The following is a 20,975-nucleotide window of genomic DNA, read 5'->3' as shown; positions in this document are numbered from 1 at the left end:
CCTCTGCAGTAATGCAAGAATCAATTTAAAATCGATGCTTCATAAGTTTTGGTTGCATTTTAAGGTTTCATTTTAAAATTTTCATCAATAGTCAGTGTAAAAATTATCCTAGGTTTGTCTTCCCAGGCTAAAAATAATTTATTTTCTAAAATAAATGAAATATAAAAAAGAACATTTCACCAATTATTTTGAAAACATTTTTTTTAAATATATAATTTTTCTTTTTTGCATACTAAAATTAATGGTGTATGTATAAAATAGGGATTTGTACATTAATCATGATGCATTTAATTTTCCAGTCAAATACTATTTGCTAAAATTTGATACATTATCAAAAAAGATAGCCAAGCCATCTGCTAATAATTTAAAATATTTTTATCCCACTTTAAAATGTACTTTTGATTGCTCTTGAACACATTTGAATAAAATACATGACTGTTTTAATTCAGCAATGAAAATAATATGATCCTTGTACCAAATAAAAACTGTAATCAATGTGTAACATAAAGAGAGAGTGCTTGATATTCTCAAAAATATCTATACATATAATAAAATAAGATGTTTGTGTGTGTGTGTGTGGCGCGCATCCTGGGAAAACGTTAAGGCCTAGAAAGCTGAAATTTGGTATACAGGTGCAGTTTTTGCTGAAAGATGTGCACCTCGGTCTTCGATATTTTAATTAAAAAAGAAGTTATTTAATATTTTATGTGATTTTTAGCACTTTTAACTTCACAGACTCCGACCCAATCGCGCCAGACAAATATTTTTTGTACTATAGTGTCGGAAATTTAATTTTAAATATGATGAACAAAAAAAATTTGAAGATAGAGCAATTTTTATATTTTTTATAGATTTTTGAAAAAAACTTTTTTTTTTACATTTTTTTTCTGGGTTTAGTTTTTTCGAAACCCATCCTGCGAAAAGTATTAAACCCTCAATTCTAAAATTTTAGTTGGTAATAGTAAAAACATTCTGCCCCCTTCAGAAGAAAAAAGTTTTTAAAAATACGCAATAGTTTTTTTTAAACATTTTTTTTAATGCAGAACACAACGCGAGCTGTTCGCTTGCCGGCTGAGTTCCGAACTTACCACATCACGTGATCCAACTGAAATCGTTTGCCTTCTCTTCACTTTTTTTTTTTTTTTTAATCTTTTGCACATTACGGGGGAACATACTAGAGCCTTTGTTTTTGCGGGCAATTTTAATTAAATAAATAAAGCCCGCGTTTTTTACACCATCTTTGTTTCTGATACTGATTGGCGGTTAGGTTAGGTAGATACAGAGATAGATAGAGATTGAGTGGACAAAAAAGGTTTTTTCGAATTAATACTTATATAAATTAAAAAAGATTGTTAATTACTGGTCAGAGGTAGATATGTATATAAATAGATAGACAAATATAGAGGTCGATATGGTAGATGGACAGCAAGAAAGAGACATGCCCGTCATTTAAGGAACTTCAACGCGGTGTCAATGTCCCCCCCCCCCCCCACACACACCATGACTTTGAAAAAATAATGCTTTCACATAAAAGTGGAAGTGCTTTTTGTTACTTTTCGACAAATTTCGCATGAAGAGTACACCGTTTGTGTCTCCTCTCCCCCTCCATTAAAAATATTCCAAACGACGGAACTAGAGATAGATCTAGAAGATATTTTATTCAAACTACTAATGATATAGATAGAAATAGATTGATTGATACCGCGACGAAATTTATTTCTGCAGCTGCCGAAGGCGGCAACATTGGCGTAAAAAGGTGAATGATAATATTGATATATAGAGAAAAACATTGAGTAATACCGTCGCTAAATTGTCTAAGCAGCCGCCGAAGGCAGCAACTCCGGCGCAAAAAGGCGGACCAGCTGGTCGCCGTAGGCGGCTAGTAAGTGAAACCTGTGTAAGTTGACCACTTCCGGTGCAGTCCTTTGGTGGTCAACTTAGACAGGTGGTCAACTTATGGAGGGGGTAATGATTTTTTTTTTTTTTTTTGTCATTTCTTGCACCATGTATTCATTTTTTGATTGATTGACACTTACTCTTTCTGTTTAACTCACTTTCATTGTTTAGCATTACTTTGAAACAATATTTTAAAATGTTATTCAAATATTTTTAGAGATTATTTTCCCAGAATGATGTATAATGTGTCATGTAAATTTAAAATTTCAGTAAATTGATCAAAAAAAAAAAAAAAAAAATCTTATTGTTTATGAAAAGTTATTCATTTAATATTAATAGTTCCTAAAAATTCATAGCTTCTCAAAAATTGCAAATTTTTCTCATCTACATTTATAACTCCATGATGATCTACTTTTCAACAAAATAACTCCTTACTGAATTTGGCGCACTTACTAGACACTAGTTTTAGAAATTCCATATGTGTCAGCTAATTTCCTCTAGCTTTCTCCCTTTTCAATTAGTTTTAATATTTCATACTTTTTATCAAACTCAAGTTCAACTAACTTTCGTTTTGAAGTCATTTTATGTAAAACTATAACACAAAGAGCAACAAGCTGAACTCTCATAGTTCAAAAAAGCAGTTGAGAATGAAAATGTCGTATCTCTTAATCCCTTGCACCAGAAATACTGCAATGCAAGTAACTTTACTCTTCAGCACAATTCCATTGTTGTCACAAAATTTTACAACTGGAAAAAAATACTTTGTACTTTTCTATTGACACATGTTTTCATAAAGAAAAACAAGTTTTGGGAATAAATGGGTTCTTAATAGTTTTCCCATGTGGTTAAACTCAAAAGGAGGTTTAGTTATGCTACTGTTTCATTTAGTTAGTAAAACGCTGGTCTGGTATCAAAAATGTTCTTGGAAAGCTATAAAAAAAATAATAAAATAAAACAATTTGCTAAGTAAAATTTTAAAAAATAAACCAAGTGGTCAACTTACAAAGGGTTTTTTACAATGCTCCAAACCAAATTTGGTGTTCATTAGTGGTCAAGATAGACAGGTGGTCAAGATAGAGAGGTGGTCAAGTTACAGAGGTTTTCCTTCATTATATAACATAGGACTAATTCCGTTCCTGACAAAAGCGGTCAACATAGACAGGTGGTCAACTTACAAAGGTGGTCAACTTTACAGGTTTTACTGTATTACATAAAACAAATCAATGTTGAACATATTGAGAATAAAATATCAGAACAATATGCATATATCTTCTTTCTCTCCCCCTCCCTCTTCTCATTTGTTCAAAGTAACTTTTCTGCTGATCAAATTTCATGCATTGTTTCATTGTTACACCATCTGAATAAATTTGGGTATACTTTCAGCCTTTGGAAAGCAGAAAAATTAAAAATATCTGATTGCAATCAGTGGCGCCGATTCGGGGAGGGGGGACCCCTCCCTCGCTTTTATTGTTAATTTATTAATTTTATTTTCCAATTTATAAATCAAAACTAAAAATTATTTTTAAAAAAAAGCAGAAGTTAAAAAAATTTTAGAACACAATTATTTGTTATGCTCTGTATATCTGTCTACGAAACATAATTTAGCACAAGCAATAACTTTTAGTTTATGTATTCATTGTTTCAATAGTAGTAAATCAATTGTTTTATTTAAATAAGCCACACTTGTTTAATGAAATTATTACCTATGTTTGTGACAACTCAAAATACTTCGGGGTAAATAATGTAGGTCTATTTCATATTTAAGTGTTTCTTTGGAAAAAGTCGATGTGCACAAAATTCATCAAAATCTTAAGAAAAACAGGAATTAAGTTGCTAGACTAACATCAATTTCCACATCTGATTCAATACACTGAAAACCAATCCAAACCAAATTTTGTACATTTTTTTTTCTTTTTAAATTTTTGATGCTGCTAAAAGTCCTATGGCTATTAGTTTTTTTTTTTTTTTTTTTGCCCCCTCACTTATAAGCCCCAATCACCTCCACTTACTACAATGTGCTATGCAACGGAAACAGTAGGGTACATAGTTGTAGATGCTAAATGTTTAAATATAAATTATAATAATACAAGGGCGCCAATATGCAAAATTTTAAGGGGGGAGGCTCAAAAATGTTCCCTTTGGTTTAGCAGAATATTTTCCCCATGGAAACCGATTTCAGTACAGATTAGGACATTAAAATTTGACATTTTTAATAACTTATTTTATAATAACTTTTCATTAATGGCTGGAAAAGAAATGTTTATACATTTTTGCAAAGAAAAAAGTACTAAAAGCAAGGAAGTTCTTATTCCTAAGGGGGGGGGGGGGGACTTGAGCCCCCCTTACCCCCTATATGGGCGCCCTTGTTAAAATAGAATACAATTATTAAAGATCAACTTTTATAAGCTGAAAACAAAACACGCAAACAAAAGAGAATAAATTATCTTGTTTGCAGTAGAGCAACAAGATTAAATGACATGCTCATCTACATTTTTTAAATTGAATTGTTACTATTCACCATAAAGTCTGCCTCTGAGAGATGCTTTTTAGACAGGTTTCAATGTAGAACAAAAAATGATAGTTTAAATTTAACTAGGTTGCATACAATACTTTTGTTAACATTATTATTTGTATCAACAAAAAGTGCTACAAGAAGTCGTAACTTGAAATATTTCATTTTTTTTATAATAAAACTAGTGGTACCCACACGGCTTTTCTCGTAATAGAAAAATTAAAAGGTCTTTTGGTTCGCCTGTATATTTACACATAATGTATGGTGAATTTTCTTGCCAATTGGCTTGTACCCATGTTAGGGTTCCACGTTATGATAATTTCGTATCTCGCCAATTGGCTTGTGCCCACGTTACGGTTCCACATTATGATAATTTCATAATTTACTCATCCATCTTATGAGATTTTTGTTCTAAAAATTGGAATAGAGAAAGAACCTCATCGAATTTTTGAAAAATCACTTCGAGGTGCACACCTTCATGCTATAAACTAACTTTGTGCCAAATTTCATGAAAATCGGCCAAACGGTCTAGGCACTATGCGCGTCACAGAGATCCAGGCATCCTCCGGACAGAGAGACTTTCAGCTTTATTATTAGTAAAGATAATCATATACATTATTTTTCAAAATTGTTTTTTGTGTGAAAGTCATAACTTTGTCAATAATTCATTAATCTTGGTAGGTAAGACATTATTTTAAAGATTTTTTTTCACTGCTTTGGGTGAAAACTAAACAGACAACTCACATTGGGGTGTTTTTTTGAAAAAAAAAAAAGCGGTTTATTCTTTCTTTTATTAATCATTAGTGTAGTGTATAGCACCCCATGAGAAAGACCATATAGCTTGGTTGGTTGGACTATCATGCCAAAAATGCAAAGATCACGGCTTCAATCCCACCATGAGTTGTGTTCATTTCCCTTGGTAAAGGTGCCAAATCCAGTTCACCCCATATGTTGGAAATAAAAAGCAAGATATTTTCTCTTTAATTGTTCATGAAATTTATCATAAGGTATTGTTGTTGAATGCAACAAACATGGTAGGATTTCCAGGCAATAAGCTCATTTTGGTTAATTTACGCATAAGCTTTGTTTTCTTGTAACTATGAAGTTCAAAATTCTTTTTGTTCAATGGGCTGACCTGTGCAATGAAAGAACAAAAAGGGTAAAAGTAAATTTCCTGCAGGAAAGCTCAAATTGTCATGGAGAGCCAAATTTTCACATGATCAGCTAGTCCTGACTATTTAAGATTTAAAAATAAGTTTAAAGAAGTACCTTTCTCTGCTGCTTCTCCCAAGCAGGATCAAGTAATCCTTCTCGTTCCCACTCCTCCTCCTGCTCCATATAACCTCCATCCATCATCATGGCTGAAACACTAAAAAATAATGCATTACTTTTAAATTGCACTTTTAACTAAAGTGGTTTCATAAAAAAGATAATTATTGTGTGACTGAAACTTCATTTTTCATTACTTGTAACACAACACTTGACAAAACTAAGTGCTTAAAGTCAATGTTTTTTTCAATTCTAAAAAAGCTTTGATTATTAGCCACTGAAATTGAGATCATATACTATTTCTCACAGAATTTTTATCCAAGGATTCTGGGCAATTCGTCAAAGAATGGCAAACTAATATATTTATGACAATTAACTTATTAATATTTTTGAAGTTACTAACAATTCCAATGATGGAGAGAAACTTATGTGTTTTGTGCTTGCCTACAACTGTAAAATTTTCTGCTTTATATTGCATAATAAAGTTTGAAAACTCACCAAGAATCAGGCAATTCTAGTTTAACTGCTAATCAATTGTTAGACAAAATACATTGCAAAGACTCCAAATATGTTAAATCCTTAGTAAAATAAGATATAACGTCAAATAGCACTAATTGTTGTTGGATGTCTTTTCATCCATAAGTTCCTCATCATGTTATGTTAACACATGTCATGAAGTAATCTGCAAATTGTGCTGTTTGACACAGTTACATCTTATTTTATTTTTTACACACAAAAGTATTTATTCAACTTATGCTACTTGTTTCATTTTGTGAACTTCATTAAGAACTTAGATTCTACTTCCATACCATATAATGCAGTAAAAATTTTAAACAGAAATAACTTTCAAGCATGATATGAAATGTGTATTTCTAATTTTTTCTGAAATATGTTTTTTTTTTTTTTTTTTTTCTGATATTGCAATACCAAGGACTGATCTGGGTTTTTATTTTCAGGTTCATACTTTATGAAAAAAAAATTTTTTTTGGTAACTTTTTTTTTTTTTTTGTGAAAAAATAACTATTTTGGGGCATTTATCTTTTTTTTTTTTTTTTTTTTTTGTGAAAAAATCCCTGTCATATTGTTCACATTTAGCAATTACAAATCGAATGTGAAATCCATTTGGTCTAAAGGAGTTTACTGGGAATGACTTGGAAGCTGGAGGTGCTCCTACTGATGTTTGCTTTCAGACAAATTGATTGAGCTTAAAATTGACAAAAGAACTGTTTTACAATTAAGCAATTTGGTAAAATATAACTTTAAGACATGAAATTTTGTGACATAGTCACTTTTATGTAATAGAATTTTGTGAAGGAGCCACAAAGAGGAACCCAATTTGCCTTTGAATTGACCCCTGAACACTTAGGTAGACCAACAGCTAGAGATAGTCTGAGAGTTTCAAAATGCCCCCTCCCCTCCCCTCCCCCAATGGTTTAAAAAAGCAGGAAAAGTTATTATGACTCATATATTTCTTTAACAAGAAAAATGTGAATTTTTCAATTAAAATTTTTGTTGACGATACAACCTTTTCAGTTATATATTTCATATATCTTTGAAACTAAGAGGAAAAATATTATTTAAATATTGCTTCTGAAAATAATCAAAATAGTGTTACATTATTCAAAAGTAGAACTTTACGTTATTCACGAAATGGAACCAGGGCTGCTGAGTAGCGAGGGAAGACTACCGACTTTGGCTATGACTCAGGAAATGTCTCAGCCTACAACTTAGACTCTCTACCCCAAAATCTGTCTCACTCTGCAAGCACTCACAGAATTGCAGGCTTTGAGGTAAAATGACCGACCCCCTACACTAAATATAGAATTTTAAACCTTCAACTCCTGACAACTTTTCCCCAAAATCAGTCTAGCTCCAACTCCACAGCCCTGAATAAAACAAGGTTCTAGCAAATTTGGAATCTTTGTTGAGTGTTTTGCACAACATAAGTCGATTACTTTGGAATTCCCTAATGCTTTTTACTTATTTTCCCCTCAGACGAAAAAAGGGGCATGGGCAGAGAGCTACCAGAAAAAAGGGTAATTTAATTTAATTAAAAGAGCACTTTTTAATGGAAATTTTATAGTAGAAAAGGTGTTACATTGTTTTTACTTTTTTTTCCCCTTAGCCTTTTTGTAAATTATATTCATATAAAACCTAAGTATTTTAAGTAGTATTTTGTAAAATAATAATGTAATTTTCTAAAATAATGTTTAATTACAAACATTACGCTGAAAACTGAGAAAAATAATATTTATATTGAAGTCGAATTTCGGTGGACAAGAAAAAGGAGGAAGTTACCTTTCAAGGTCAGATTTGCACAAACGTTTACTTTTAAAAATAAAAAGTTTCCTTTTGTAATTCAGTTTTGTTAAAACTTTAATGGGGCAAAAAGGATGAATTGAGAAATTAAAAAAAGAGAGCAGGGTGTATTGAAAGTTTACTCATAAGGAGGAAAAGAGCAGTGCCGTCTTCAAAATGCATCAGGGAAACTAATTTAGTTATAATAACAAAAATTGTTCGGAACTTAAAAGCAGTTTTTATACTGTGATAAGAATTTTCAAAGATGAATTAACAAAGTAAAACATAACGAGAAAACGTTCTATTTCTTAGAATGTTTTGGAACAATGTCGAGAAAAAGGATGTGATTATATTTGTGCTATTTATAAGTGTCTGCTAATTGGTGGCAAAAAGTTCATTGCATTTTTTTTAATGAAATCATAAATTTAATTAAAACTATAGAATGAAGAATTAAATTAAGAATTAATAAAAGAATTATTAAACTGGCTCTTTCTTCAAAGCTTAAACATTTATGACATAGTGTTGCTTTTTACTTCCAATACACAAATTAGTGGTACAGGAAAATGGAGAAGGCTTGAACTCAAAATTTTCCCCATAATGAAATTAAATTTATAATATCCTCTGTTGAAAATATGCTTTTATCATCTAGTCCAGGGATTCTCTAAGTAGGTGCAGCAAGGTGAGGGGCCCCGCGAAATATCCATGGTATCAATGTAAAAGATAAAAGTGCCGTAAGGCTAATTCATCAAAGGATGCCACAAGAAAGTTTGGGAATGCCTGATCTAGTCGGTTTTATATATGTACCTATATGTTAACTACAGTAAACTCCCGATTATCTGCGGAAATGGGTGGCACAGGCGCCGCTGATAATAAAAATCATGCATAGACCGCAAAAAGGCTAAAATGAGGGGCAAATAAGGTAAAAATAGATCTCCCTCAAAACTAGCTGTATTGATGCAAAATATTTCCTACAAACGATTAAAATTTATAAAGTGCAGTAAAAATGGTTTGTATTTTCGTACAACAGAACTTAACAGCAATAAATAACAAGTCTATGTACTATGAAGAAAGCACAAAAAAAAAAAAAAAAAATAAGTAAGCAAATAAATAAAACGAAAACAACTAAGCTTAAATTTAGTTTTTCGAAGAAAAAAAAAGTCATTGATATTTCATTTTTGTTGCGAAAATAAATGTTCATGATTGTTGATTGACTCACGGATAATCAAGAGTATACTGTATATAAAATTATAATAAAACCCTGATTGCTTCTTTACATTTCCAAGTTTTCTATTTTTATTCTGGACAGGGGAAAATTTGAAACAATTCCCCCTTGAGGAATTTTTTGCTACGCATCTGCAGGTACGAATAGCATTATATAGTCATGTTCAATTATATGAATAATACTCACTTCTCAAAATATATAAAAATTTTAACCACTAGACCCCTGGTGCATGGATGAATTTTAATAATAATTCTACGCTTTATTTTATTTTTTGATTCTCTGCTCCATTAGAATTAATCAAAATATTTATAAATTTAATTTTTTTCCCATCAACATATTTAAATCTGAAAATTATACTAAACATCTAAATACAATGAATCCTAAAACTTAAGTTACTTAAAATCCTAACTTAAACAACAAATAAATAATCCTGAATATGATTATTTATACAGATCCAGGCCTCTCTCCTCTTATCTTTTTGATATTTTGCCAAAGAAAATTTCGAAAAAAAAATCAGCATTTATAATTTGAAACCATCAGATTATAAAGCATTAATGGAGAGAAGAGCGTCCATTGCAATGCATGTTTAAATAAATTAACTAGGGGGAAATCCATGAATCTGTATAGAATATCATTGGATTATTAATTGTAAACATTCATTAAAATATATCCCCCCCCCTGCTGCATTTGCTGTAATTATATTCAAAGCATTTGATGTCGGCTTGTAAAATTTTACATAATAATACAATGAGAAAGCAATTTACCCCGTTTACACACATAGGACATAGGTACACCTTTGATATTAGCTTGCTGTCTAACTTGTTCATCAGAATTATAGAAAATGCAGAAATTGATAAAAAAATAAATCAAAATGCATAACTTTTTGGAAAATATTTAAATAATATATCATGCTTGAATGTTGAAAAAAAATTTCTTTAGCTAAAATTTAAAAAAAAAAAACCAATTTTATATTTTTCCCCATTAACTCACTTCTAACATTACTAGGTCAGGGCGCCCTTGGTGGGCTATAGAGCATCCCCCTCTCTCAAAAGGTAAACCTCCAAACACATGACATGCAAAACCCTTCTCAAATTACCCCCCCCCCCCCCCGAGAAGCAAGGTCATAAAGCATGGCCTAGTTGATCTTCAGTAATCTGGCCCTGACCCTAAAAAAATTTAATGCTGCAGTCTTTTGCCGTAGATCTCCCCCCCCCCCATCATGGTCTACGCTAAGTCCTATATTAAGAGAATTTATTAATTTATTTATTTACAAAACATTTCGAAGGAAGGTGCAAAATATTAAGCTGAATTAGCAAAGTAAATAAGCTTACAAAACAATAATTGTGAGAATGAAAAGGTCAATCAAAAGCAGACATGTCCTTCATTTTCAGTCAATGAACTACATTCAAAAAAGAAGATAAAAAAAAGCAGAGATATTCTACTCTTTATGAATACAGCTTGAGGCTCTAGTAATCAGAGTAGTTAACTGTGCCAAGTCTATACTTAGAACTGCTGAACAGCTCTAGGAGCAAGGAGATACAAATTTGGCAGCAAATGCTACCTTTTTAGAAAAGCATGGACAGCTGAAATTTTAACTTTGAACCGAAATACATCTGTATTTGCAGGTTAATTCAACTCTTAGCACGATAAAATATCAAAAGATTTCCAACACTTTCAACAATTATTCAAATTTGATTAATATAAAACAGCAATCTGTGTGCTTTAGTTCTTTCTTTCAATTATCAAAAAAGTTAATAGGCATGATAAGAGTTCAAGAGCTTAATTCTATAAGAAATCATCAAATGATAAGAAAATTGAAACATAAGGATTCCCTCAAAATGCCTTTAACATACTATATAATCTTAATATACTATTTTAGCAACAATGTAACTGAACAACATTATTAAAAGAAAAAAAAAACAATACTTACTTTGACTATTTTTTAAGGATTATTATGAATTACTTACTCATAGACAGCTTTTTTACACTTACAACTTTAAGTTGTGAAACATAAAATGTGTGCTAAATCTCCATTGGATATGTGTATACAAAATATGGGAATAATCCATTGGTAAACCAGGTAAGGTAATCCATCACATTATTATGCATCCTGGATTTTGAAAATTCCATTTAAACAGAATGTGGACACTTAGATTTCCACCGAAGAGACACATTTCCGAATATTTGTCAATTAAATGAAATTTTACCTTTCAGACACGTGAATAGCACCTGTCAAAATCGCTTGTTTGCGTAACTAAAAAGGAACGGTATCGTAAACGCAATAACTGGAACTATAATGCGGAGTGTATTTTAATTCAAAAACATTGCGCTGACATAAAAACGTAGCCTTGATCAACAATAATATAAGCAAATAATTCTAAAAACACTACCTCTAGCTGCAATCACGTTTCCAAGCTCCGGAGGAAAAGGACAGCTACCACTCCAAAAGAAATACAAGCCTCACCCACATAACTCTTGAACCAGCCAACCGAATTTCGTGAAACGATTGTGACGTTCCAATTGCATTCGATGGCATCTCATAGAACTCTGCTGCCATCTGTTGACCAAAACTGTAGATAACAAAGGTAGAGAGAAAATAGAGGTTTTTCTGAGGAAGATGTACAAAATGTACAATCACTAAAGAGGGGCGGGGGGGGGGGGGGATTTTCATGAATTTTTTTTAAATCGGTAGTTTGAAGAAATTTTGAAGGTATATTTAAACAACAAAATGTTTCGTGAAAAGTAAGAAAATGTCGCTATTTATTGCTATTTTTCCCATTTCGATTTAAATTAACAGTAAGCCCCTCGTGTAGATCGTTAATGCCCTTCAAGCCTTAAACACGACGCATTGTTTTTTAAACTTCGATTTACATTTAAGCAGCGCTCTTTCTTCATTAATAACTGAACAATGATAATAATAATAATAAAATACATTACTAACGGAGAGGGGAAGATTTTTTCGTTTCAAAACCTCAATTTTATTCAGTTAATCGTTAAAACAAAATTCCTGTCAAATTTTTACTTTAAAAAAAATGGGAAACTTTTTTCAATCGATATAATCTTTTTTTAAAAAAAATGCGCAACATATTCAATTGAAAAGTGTCAATTACACATCGGGTATAAAAAATATTTATAAAAAAAAGCTTCCATTAGCTTCTTTTCCTGTGTTACTTTCCATCCACTTCAAAAATGCTCATTTATTCTCTTTGGAAATTTCACAAGTGATAAAGTAAAGAATATTCATTATACGAAGTAAAGGAATACATAATTTTATTGGTACTACAAACTAGCTGAAAAAACTAATTTTACTTGGTCAAAGAAGTTTAAGTATGGTGCTAAAAACAAAAAACTTTTTGAATTCTGACTTTTTTTTTTTGCGTTATTAAATTTAAAAACTTATGTTTCTGTCTTGTCTTTGCTCATAAACGGGGTCAAGAAAAAGTCTGTAGGTTCCATAAATAAATGTTCTATATGCATAGTGGTGCCATCTGTTATATTTAACTGAAAAAGTTGTCGTATGTTAGCGTGGTAACTCGAACATGATTCTCGAGGCTGCCCACAAGCCACGAGGGAGGATTGATGCAAACTAAAAGCCATTAAAATCCTTAGATAGGGGGGAGGGGTCATTTCAAAGGGGTTTTGTGTCATTTTTTGAGGGAGGCTTGTTCTTAGGGTTGCTCCATAGCAGTGACGGATCTGGCCATTCATTTTGGGAGGGGCCATCCGAAATTTTTGAAAACTCTCCAGAAGTTTTATTAAAATTAAGTTTAAAAAATTCAATTTTAGGCTATCTTTACAGACGTTTGGTGATGAGGATGGGTTTGGGAATCTCCCTCAAACATGTTTCGAAATTGAAATTAATCGAGTAATTTTTGAAAATTAGTGTCGTAAAAAGCATTTTAGACTATTTTTGATGATGCAGCCTGGGTCTGGGTGCTGAACCCCAAACCTTTTTTGAAAATGAAGTTAAGAAACCGAAATATTCTACCGTAAAATGTTGAGAAATTAGGACAGTGGGTGAATGCTCTTCTGCTGTCGAGCCTAAAAATGCACTATTAGGCAATGTTTACTGACGTTTAGTGAGGGTGATTGGAATGTTGGAATCTCCCCTTCCTAGAAAATATTTTGCATTTGAAGCTGTAAAAATCCAACTATAAGCCATTTAAGCTGCTTTTAAGCAAGTTAAAGGATAAGGGATGAGTGAAAGCTAATCGCCGTTGAAAATATTTCTAAATTGAAATCTGAAAATGCAATTTTGGTTACCTTTCGTGGCATTTGTGGAGGAGCATATGGAAAGGGGTCACTCCCTCAGAAAAAATTCTAAACTAAAGCCATAGAAACGCAAATTTAAGCTCTCTTTGGGCTCGTGAGCAATTGGTGCCTCTGAGGACAGCAGTATTTAGACATTGTCTAAGTGTATAAAGTTGGAATCAAGAAATGATGTAAACAGTGGCATAGGCGTCGGAAGCGGGGGAGCTGGGGGAGCTTGAGCTCCCTCTATAATATTTCAGACCGGCTCAGCTCCCCCGGAAAATTTCTAACCGTATAGCTTTTTGCAACACATTGTCAATCTCAAACCTGATTTCAAAAATGAGATCTACCTTTTTTAGGAATTTCCACATAATAACCAACAAAGAAAAGAAAGAGATGGAGTGGTCAGTACGGTCAGTACATTTGTGTTTCCCTCTTTTCAAACCTCTCGATTCCCGGAAGAAAAAGAAAAGTATTAAAGACAAGTTATGTACATAGGGGTGTTTTCCGCCCTCTCCACTTTGAGCTCGTCTTTCGCAAGTGTATTACACATTACACTGTAGCTCAGTTTAATGTTCTTAGTTTTGCATGCCATTTGTATCTCACACCTCCACTAAAAAGAGATAATCGTGAGACAGTTTTGTATTTAAATATGAAGGTGCTCCAGACACGTATCAAAAAGAAGGTTTCTAAGGTAAACAACATCTGACCTTCCGGACGCTATCTAAAAAATCTCCGGCGAATCCTTTTAAATTCGTTGATTAAAACAAACTTGCAAAATATGAAACGAAAGTTAAATTAAAATACTGAGTGGTCATATAATATTTCTGTTTATTGCAATTATCAAAAAAAAAAAAAAAAGAAAAGAAAGAGAGGAAAAAAAAAAAAAAAAACAATGCAAAGGAAGAAAAGAAAAAAGAGTCCAATTTACAAACAAATTTATTTAGCATTTTTATTTATCGTTTCTTTCTCTTTTTCATTTTTTTCATTTCTTCATAAAAAGTTTAGCCCCGATCAAAGAAAATTCTTTAGCGAGTTCTCAAAAGTTTAGCAATGTAATTATAGAACAAAAAATAGTTCTAAACTAATTTTCGAGGGATTATGATCGTATGTTTCGGGTGTTAAATTCCACGTTTCGATCAAAAGATACGATCAGATTGCGAAAATATCATTATTCGATGGTCTATCGAAATCAAAAGTGATCTTCTGTCAGGGGACATAGACTAAAAGCCTGATATACATATTCTTCGAACAAATTTTTAAAATTCTATAAAAGTTATATTTATTCTTTTTGATTGAAAATATTGTCAGAAGAAACAACCTAAATCAGTAACATACCCAGAAATTACTTTTTCGGATACATATCATTGCTGTGATAATAAAATATATATATATTTTTTCCAGAACTATGCCACGGTAGAAACTAAAAAAAAAAACTTTTTATCCATTATTTTGTTATATTTAAACCGTGAGTAACTGATTTTTTCATGAAGTTAAAAATTTGGAAAGATAAATATAATTTAAAGAATTCTAAGGTACTACAACACAGAAACAAAAATTCTCACTAATCAAAATCGGTAGTGAAATCTCCATTAGAATATTTATAAAAAAAAAAAGACTTTAATAATTGTGTAAACACTGTTACGATGTTAAAAACTGCGAGTTTATTGAAAACAAAATTTTTTTTGAACATTTAGACTTTATGAAATTACATTTCTTCTTCTTTTTTTGTTTTCTCAAAATTAAGTTTTTTTTTTTTTTTTTTTTTTTTTTTTTTTTTTTTTTTTTTTTTGTCACAGATATGTTTTTATGCTAAAAAACTGCATGTGGAAGAGAGCACTTGAGCACCCCTCAAAATGTTTGAGGTTCTGGGAAACTTTTCATATCCATTTTCACGATTAAAAATGTTCCTTTTCACTTATTATTGTTAGAAAAAAGCACCAACAATATTTCATAGTTTCTCTGAAGTACTTTTACTACTATTTATCTGAACTATACAACGAACGTTTTATTTAAACACATTTCAGGCGCACTGTTTCTCTTCTCCTCTGTTTCTAGTTCTCATAAAAGAAAGTCTTCTAAATGCTACGCTGCAAAAGCACTCCCCTACCTCCTAAATTATTAAAAAGCGTTGCAATGTTCGTTTTTAGAGAGCGATTTCCTGAAAATTCGCGGAAGAGAACCCATGTCTGAACACCTTGCCCTCCACAATATGGTAGATTATATAATATGCCGTTTAATTTCAAAACATTGCTATGCGTCTAACATTAACAAATATGATCTATCTCGAATAATTTTCGGAGAGCGACACCCGAAACTCCTCTCTGATATCAAAAAAGAAGGATGAAAATTCAGTTTTTTAAACTACAATTTCTAAAACTTTAAGGGGAAGGAATCTTTTCCAATAACCTCATTGAGGAACGCTCTCTAAGACTTCAATTTCTAAAATATTCCAGAGAGCCCTAGAACTTCCCCCTTTCCCTGACATCATTGAAGACTGTCTTCAATTGCATTTTTGGAACTTCAATTTTGAAATATTGGGAAAGAGATGTAAATCGATCGAGGACAATCCTTGAGTCATATCATTTTCCCTAACGTCATAAATATGGTCTGAATTCGCGCTTTAAAGACATAAATTTCGAAGAATTTCCAGGGAGGGCATTCGAACATTTTCTCTCCTTAACATTACCAAAGACCGTCTAAACTACGTTTTTAGAACTAAGATTTCGGAAATTTTCCGGGGCTGAAGCCCCAGGACCCCCCTATTGATATGTGCTTATCTTCGAGAACAGACCAACCCCCTTCCAAAAAAAAAACAGAAGTTTTATCACCTCATTCTCTCCATATACTTTTGAGGCGGTGAGAAGCAAGAGGATGTAAGTAGCAAAATTAAAAATTTGGAGATAACCAGTACAAATAGTAGAGGAACCTTTCCTCTGTCTTGGGGTAAGAGATAATACTAGTATAACGCTGGTAGTTGCTGCTGTACAGCATGATTTAGAAAAAATATCAATGAAGGCTTACCTGAGACGTTATCTTTAAACGCGTTTTACTCAAAACTTGAAGATATCCACTTACATCCCTTTGTTTCTCACTGCCTCAATTTATATATTAGATATGATTGAAAACATTACTAGGAAAGGGAGAGGAAGACGAAAGGATCGACAATCATTTCAAATAAGAAAATTTTTTCACGTGCTCCCCTCCCCCTTCCCCGCCAAAAAAAAAAAAAAAAGAAAAGAAATCTAGTGGCGCTACTGCTTCTGTCCCTTGGATCCCTATCATGAGCCCCAGCTCCCCCTACGTTTATATACTTCCTACGCCTCTGAACAGTGGTTCTCAACCTTTTCACAACTGAGGGCCACTTGTACCTTTCAGAATCCTTGGCGGACCACATAGATATTATTAATGCAAAAAACAAAATAAAAAGACATAGATAGCGCCAAATTAACACGTTAATGACTCCCTTGGTCTTGCTTCTCACTTGAAAGTTTCTCAATATTTGACTCGAAAGAAGTTAACGCCAGTCTCATAGGAGCATTCAAATTTAGCAACCTATTTCTGTGTTTATTCTTGATGACACATAATGTTGAAAATGCTGCCTCACAGAGGTTCAGGCGCGTTTGGTCATTTGGTCAGCACAATACTGCAAACGTTTTGAGTTAAAAAAAATAATAAAAATAAAAAATAATTAATTTGAATTTTGACATCTTGAATTCAAATTATGTTTTTCGCAATCACGAGTGTGTGTATGTAGGCGTGTGTGTTTGTGTGTGGGGAGCAGCGCCGTGTCCAAGGGGAGGGTTATAGGGGTTAAACTCCTCCCTTGGGGAAAAAATAAGCAAAATGAAGAAAATGTATATTTGACTTAAATTTACTTTAATGAGAAAGTTTGCGTTCAGCGTTTTTATTTTATTTTAATTTTCTCTCTGAAGTTTTTTGCGATTTACAACTGCTAAAGTTTTACAAACTGATGTAATATTTCGGAAAAAGTATGGCGGACGAACCGCTGAATGATCTACCAATGCAAAGAAAGAATATTGCTTATTGTAAGGAGCTTATGGTGAATTTGGCATATGTTACATCTATTAAGATGCATTAGTGATTGTGCTTGGCTATGTAATTTGCATCTGCAAAGAGCTCTTTCTTGTTTAGTTTATTAAGCATTATTTCAGAACATAACAACCTGATATACATTCTACATTATAAAAGAGTTTATGAAGAGTTTTTAATACTCATTGCAATATACTACATAGTAAACAGATTTAATTAAAAAGAAGCAAGCAAAGTTTAATTAAAGCGAATCTGTGAAACGAAGGAATACTTTGGTTACTTGTACATCTAGAGGTATCCTTCAAGAATACAGCAGTCCTTACATGTGAATAAACGCCATACTGGGATCGGCAATTTGTCGTAAAACTAAAAGCTGTAAGGGGGTTGAATTCTCCCCCCCCTACTGGTAAGATTAAAACCCCTCCCTTTGTGAAAATCTGGACACGGGCCTGGTGGGGAGTATGTGTGTTTGTGTGTAGGGGGTATGTGAATGCGTGTGTAGGCATGTGTGTTTGTGTCTGTGTGCTGGCATAAGTGTGTGTGTAGTTGTGTGTATGAATGTGTGTGTGGGGGGTATGTGTATGTGTGTGTAGGCATATGTGTTTGGGTCTGTGTGCAGGCATGAATGTATAGGTAGTTGTGTGTATGTTTTTTTGTGTGTGTATGCATGTGTAGGTGTCTGTATGTATGTGTGTTTGTGTGTGTGTGTGTGTGTGTAGTTGTGTATGTATGCGCGTGTGTGTAGGACATGGATGCAACCTGGAGACGGCTTTCGCTATAGGAGCAGCAGCGTGAGAAGCCCGCCTGTCCACGGTGATGGTGCAGAGGGTGGCGGTGGGAAAAATCAAAGGACCTCAAAAACAGTCAAATGAAAACAATAAGCAATCGTGATTGCTCAAAAAAAATCAGCAGACGCATTAATTTACGTCTCAAGAACCAAGGTTTAAATTGATTATTTTATGACTGTTCACTTCGCGAACCACAGGTTGAGAATCACTGATGTAAACGATGGAGTAAAATTTTGGAAATTATAGTTATGTTTCGAGGAGATGGATATAATTTCTCTACCAATAAGACCTTAACTTCTTTTAAAGTAAAACACATGTGTTAAATTTTGTTATCTTCTCATAATATTTTCTTTCTTTTTTTAAAAAATTCCTACAAGCACAAAGTTTTGGGAGGGCCAGCAATGCAAAGTTTTTCGGAAAGTAGCAAAAAAAAATATGCCCACTTCCGCAAAAAAACATTAATTTTTAAAAATCAGGTGGGGGGATTGACCCCCTGATCGCCTTTGATGCGACCCTGGGGGGGGGGGGCAACCCTGGTGACTCCAAATGAAAACACGAAATTTTGGCGTACCTCCTGTTTTTCAGTTCCAAACGCACCTTTGGATATATTTAAGAGAGGAGGAAAATTTAAATGTCCGCGAAACTGGGGCAAACCGAAATTTTTTCTTGCGCTAAAGATTAAAGTAGATTAAAAAAATTGTAAATGAAGTTTTTTATACACAAATAAGCACATTCATTACAACCTCTTTTTTTTAAATATATTTATTTTGAAATTGTAAAATTTATTTAGGATACACGCATATGTTTGTGAGACAGTGTTCGTGTGTGTATACGGGACGACGGTAGGGAGCAGCACGGTTGGTATTTCGAATTGTTATTTATTTTAGGAAGGCAACGAGAAAGTGAAAAAGTTGTTAGGTGGGCCGTGCCCTAAAAACTGATTTTAAAAGGGGAGGGGTGGAATTTTAACATAATTTTGACTGAATGACCTTTTAAAAAGTCGGCTGAGTGGCATGGTGGTAAGGCGTTGGCCTTATGTGCATTGGTCCTGGGTTCCGACCTATGATAGTCCGTCGGTGAATTTTCGGGATGCAGAAAATCGTTAGTGCCCATGTCGTATGACTGTGTGGCATGCAAAAGATCCATTGGGTATTCATTTGGCTTTGAATACCCTCGGCAAATCAAATCCATAGTACAGTTTTGCGTCGAACAGCACCTAAATAGTGGCACATAAAAGACTGGATGCCATATCGGGGGATCGCACTAGGTCTGCAAAAGGATAACGCTTCTAACGCATCCCCAGTAGAAAGGAAGAAAAAAAAAAAGACAAGTCATGGGACTGTGCCGACAGAAGTGAAAACTTAAAACTACAAAATAAATTAGATATCTTTGTACGCTGTCGCGTGTGTGTGGTGTGTGTTTAATTTCCATTTAAAGTTAATTGTAGTGTCAAAAATTAAAGTTTTATAATTTGTAGATTCAAAATATCAGCTACAGCCTAGTTTTTTCGTTTATCAGCAATGCGAGCATCAATTACATACATTTTGATTGATCTATTTCAGTTCCTTTATAAAGTAAATACTGATACAAACATAGGAAATATCGAAAAATAAATTTTTAGTTTGTGTTATTCAGTCTTCCATGTGTAAAAATAATTAAAAATTCAATTAATGGTAGATTTTTATCATCTGCAAAGTTGATGTTGAAATCCCCACTCAAAATCATTGGCAAATCATCAAAGCTCTTCCCAATTTTATCTTGAAGCAATGCAAAAGCGTCTTTAGAATAAACAACAAAAAGCAATTCGTAATTGCTCAATTTTTTTTTTTTTTAAATCAGCAATTACGAATTGCTTATTATCCTCATTTGACCAGAGTTGATGTTGCTTTGATTTTTCTGGTTACCATGACAACGGGGACAAATTTAACTCGTTGTTTGTTTTGAAATTTATTAAGAGGGCAAATTTAAATTTTGCCATGGCTTCAAGGCTTTTCTTTCATGAATAACTTTCCTTTCTGTTTCTTAAACCAAAAATTGACAGGGGTCCCCACCGAGAAAGAGTCATGGGGCAGACTGCGCCATTGAAATTTTTTTGGGGGGTAGGGGTGTTTTGAGGGATATTTTTCTCCTTTTAGGGGATCTTGCTTTTGGGAGGGATCTTTGTGATTTTAAGGGGAGATGAGCTTTTGCTCGAAGGGGGGGGCACCCCTGAAATTGAGAATGTATTTATAATTTGCATAATTTTTTTCAATTTTTTAGTGCCAAAAAATATGTTTTCGCCTTAACGTTAATGTTAAAAATCGTCCCGTCAGCGTAATACTACATACACTTAGATATAAAGGAGTTTTGAAAAATATGAATTTGAATTTTGGAAAATTTTACCTTTATAATCTACACTTATCAGTTTACATTGTATAAATTGAGAAGAGAATGACTTCAAGGTTAGGTCAAAAGGTTTTTTATCCATAGTTGATAATAGATTCTAATAAAATTTATATCATTTTCATTTTTCCACTATCAAAATTAATAACTCAAAAACAAAAAGTCATAAAAACGTAATTTTTCCACATAAGCTTTAATCTGTAAAAATAATGGTACTGAATTGACAGTTGTTTTGATGTTTTAAAATTGGAAAGTAGCCTAAGAAATCCCATTTTAACATGTTTCGAGCTGGAATGGCTCTAAA

The 20,975-nt window shown here is 32.8% G+C and overlaps 1 protein-coding gene across 2 annotated transcripts in view; it reads right to left on the bottom strand.

Moving 5' to 3' along the window:
- LOC129224437 (alpha-actinin) overlaps positions 1–11,701 on the bottom strand; it is a 106,133-nt gene extending 94,432 nt beyond the window's left edge. For both annotated transcript variants that reach the window (XM_054858890.1, XM_054858892.1), the window contains exons 1-2: positions 11,588–11,701; positions 5,678–5,777 (exon numbers count right to left, since the gene is read on the bottom strand). In XM_054858890.1, the coding sequence (XP_054714865.1) occupies positions 5,678–5,767 (90 nt within the window). In that variant the 5' untranslated portion in view covers positions 5,768–5,777; positions 11,588–11,701. The remainder of the gene's footprint in view (positions 1–5,677; positions 5,778–11,587) is intronic.
- Positions 11,702–20,975: the final 9,274 nt, after the last annotated feature.

This window comes from Uloborus diversus, chromosome 6 (assembly GCF_026930045.1).
Source record: "Uloborus diversus isolate 005 chromosome 6, Udiv.v.3.1, whole genome shotgun sequence".
Classification (NCBI taxonomy): domain Eukaryota; kingdom Metazoa; phylum Arthropoda; class Arachnida; order Araneae; family Uloboridae; genus Uloborus; species Uloborus diversus.
The sequence above is the reverse complement of the archived record's forward strand: the minus strand, read 5'-3'. Positions and strand labels throughout refer to the sequence as shown.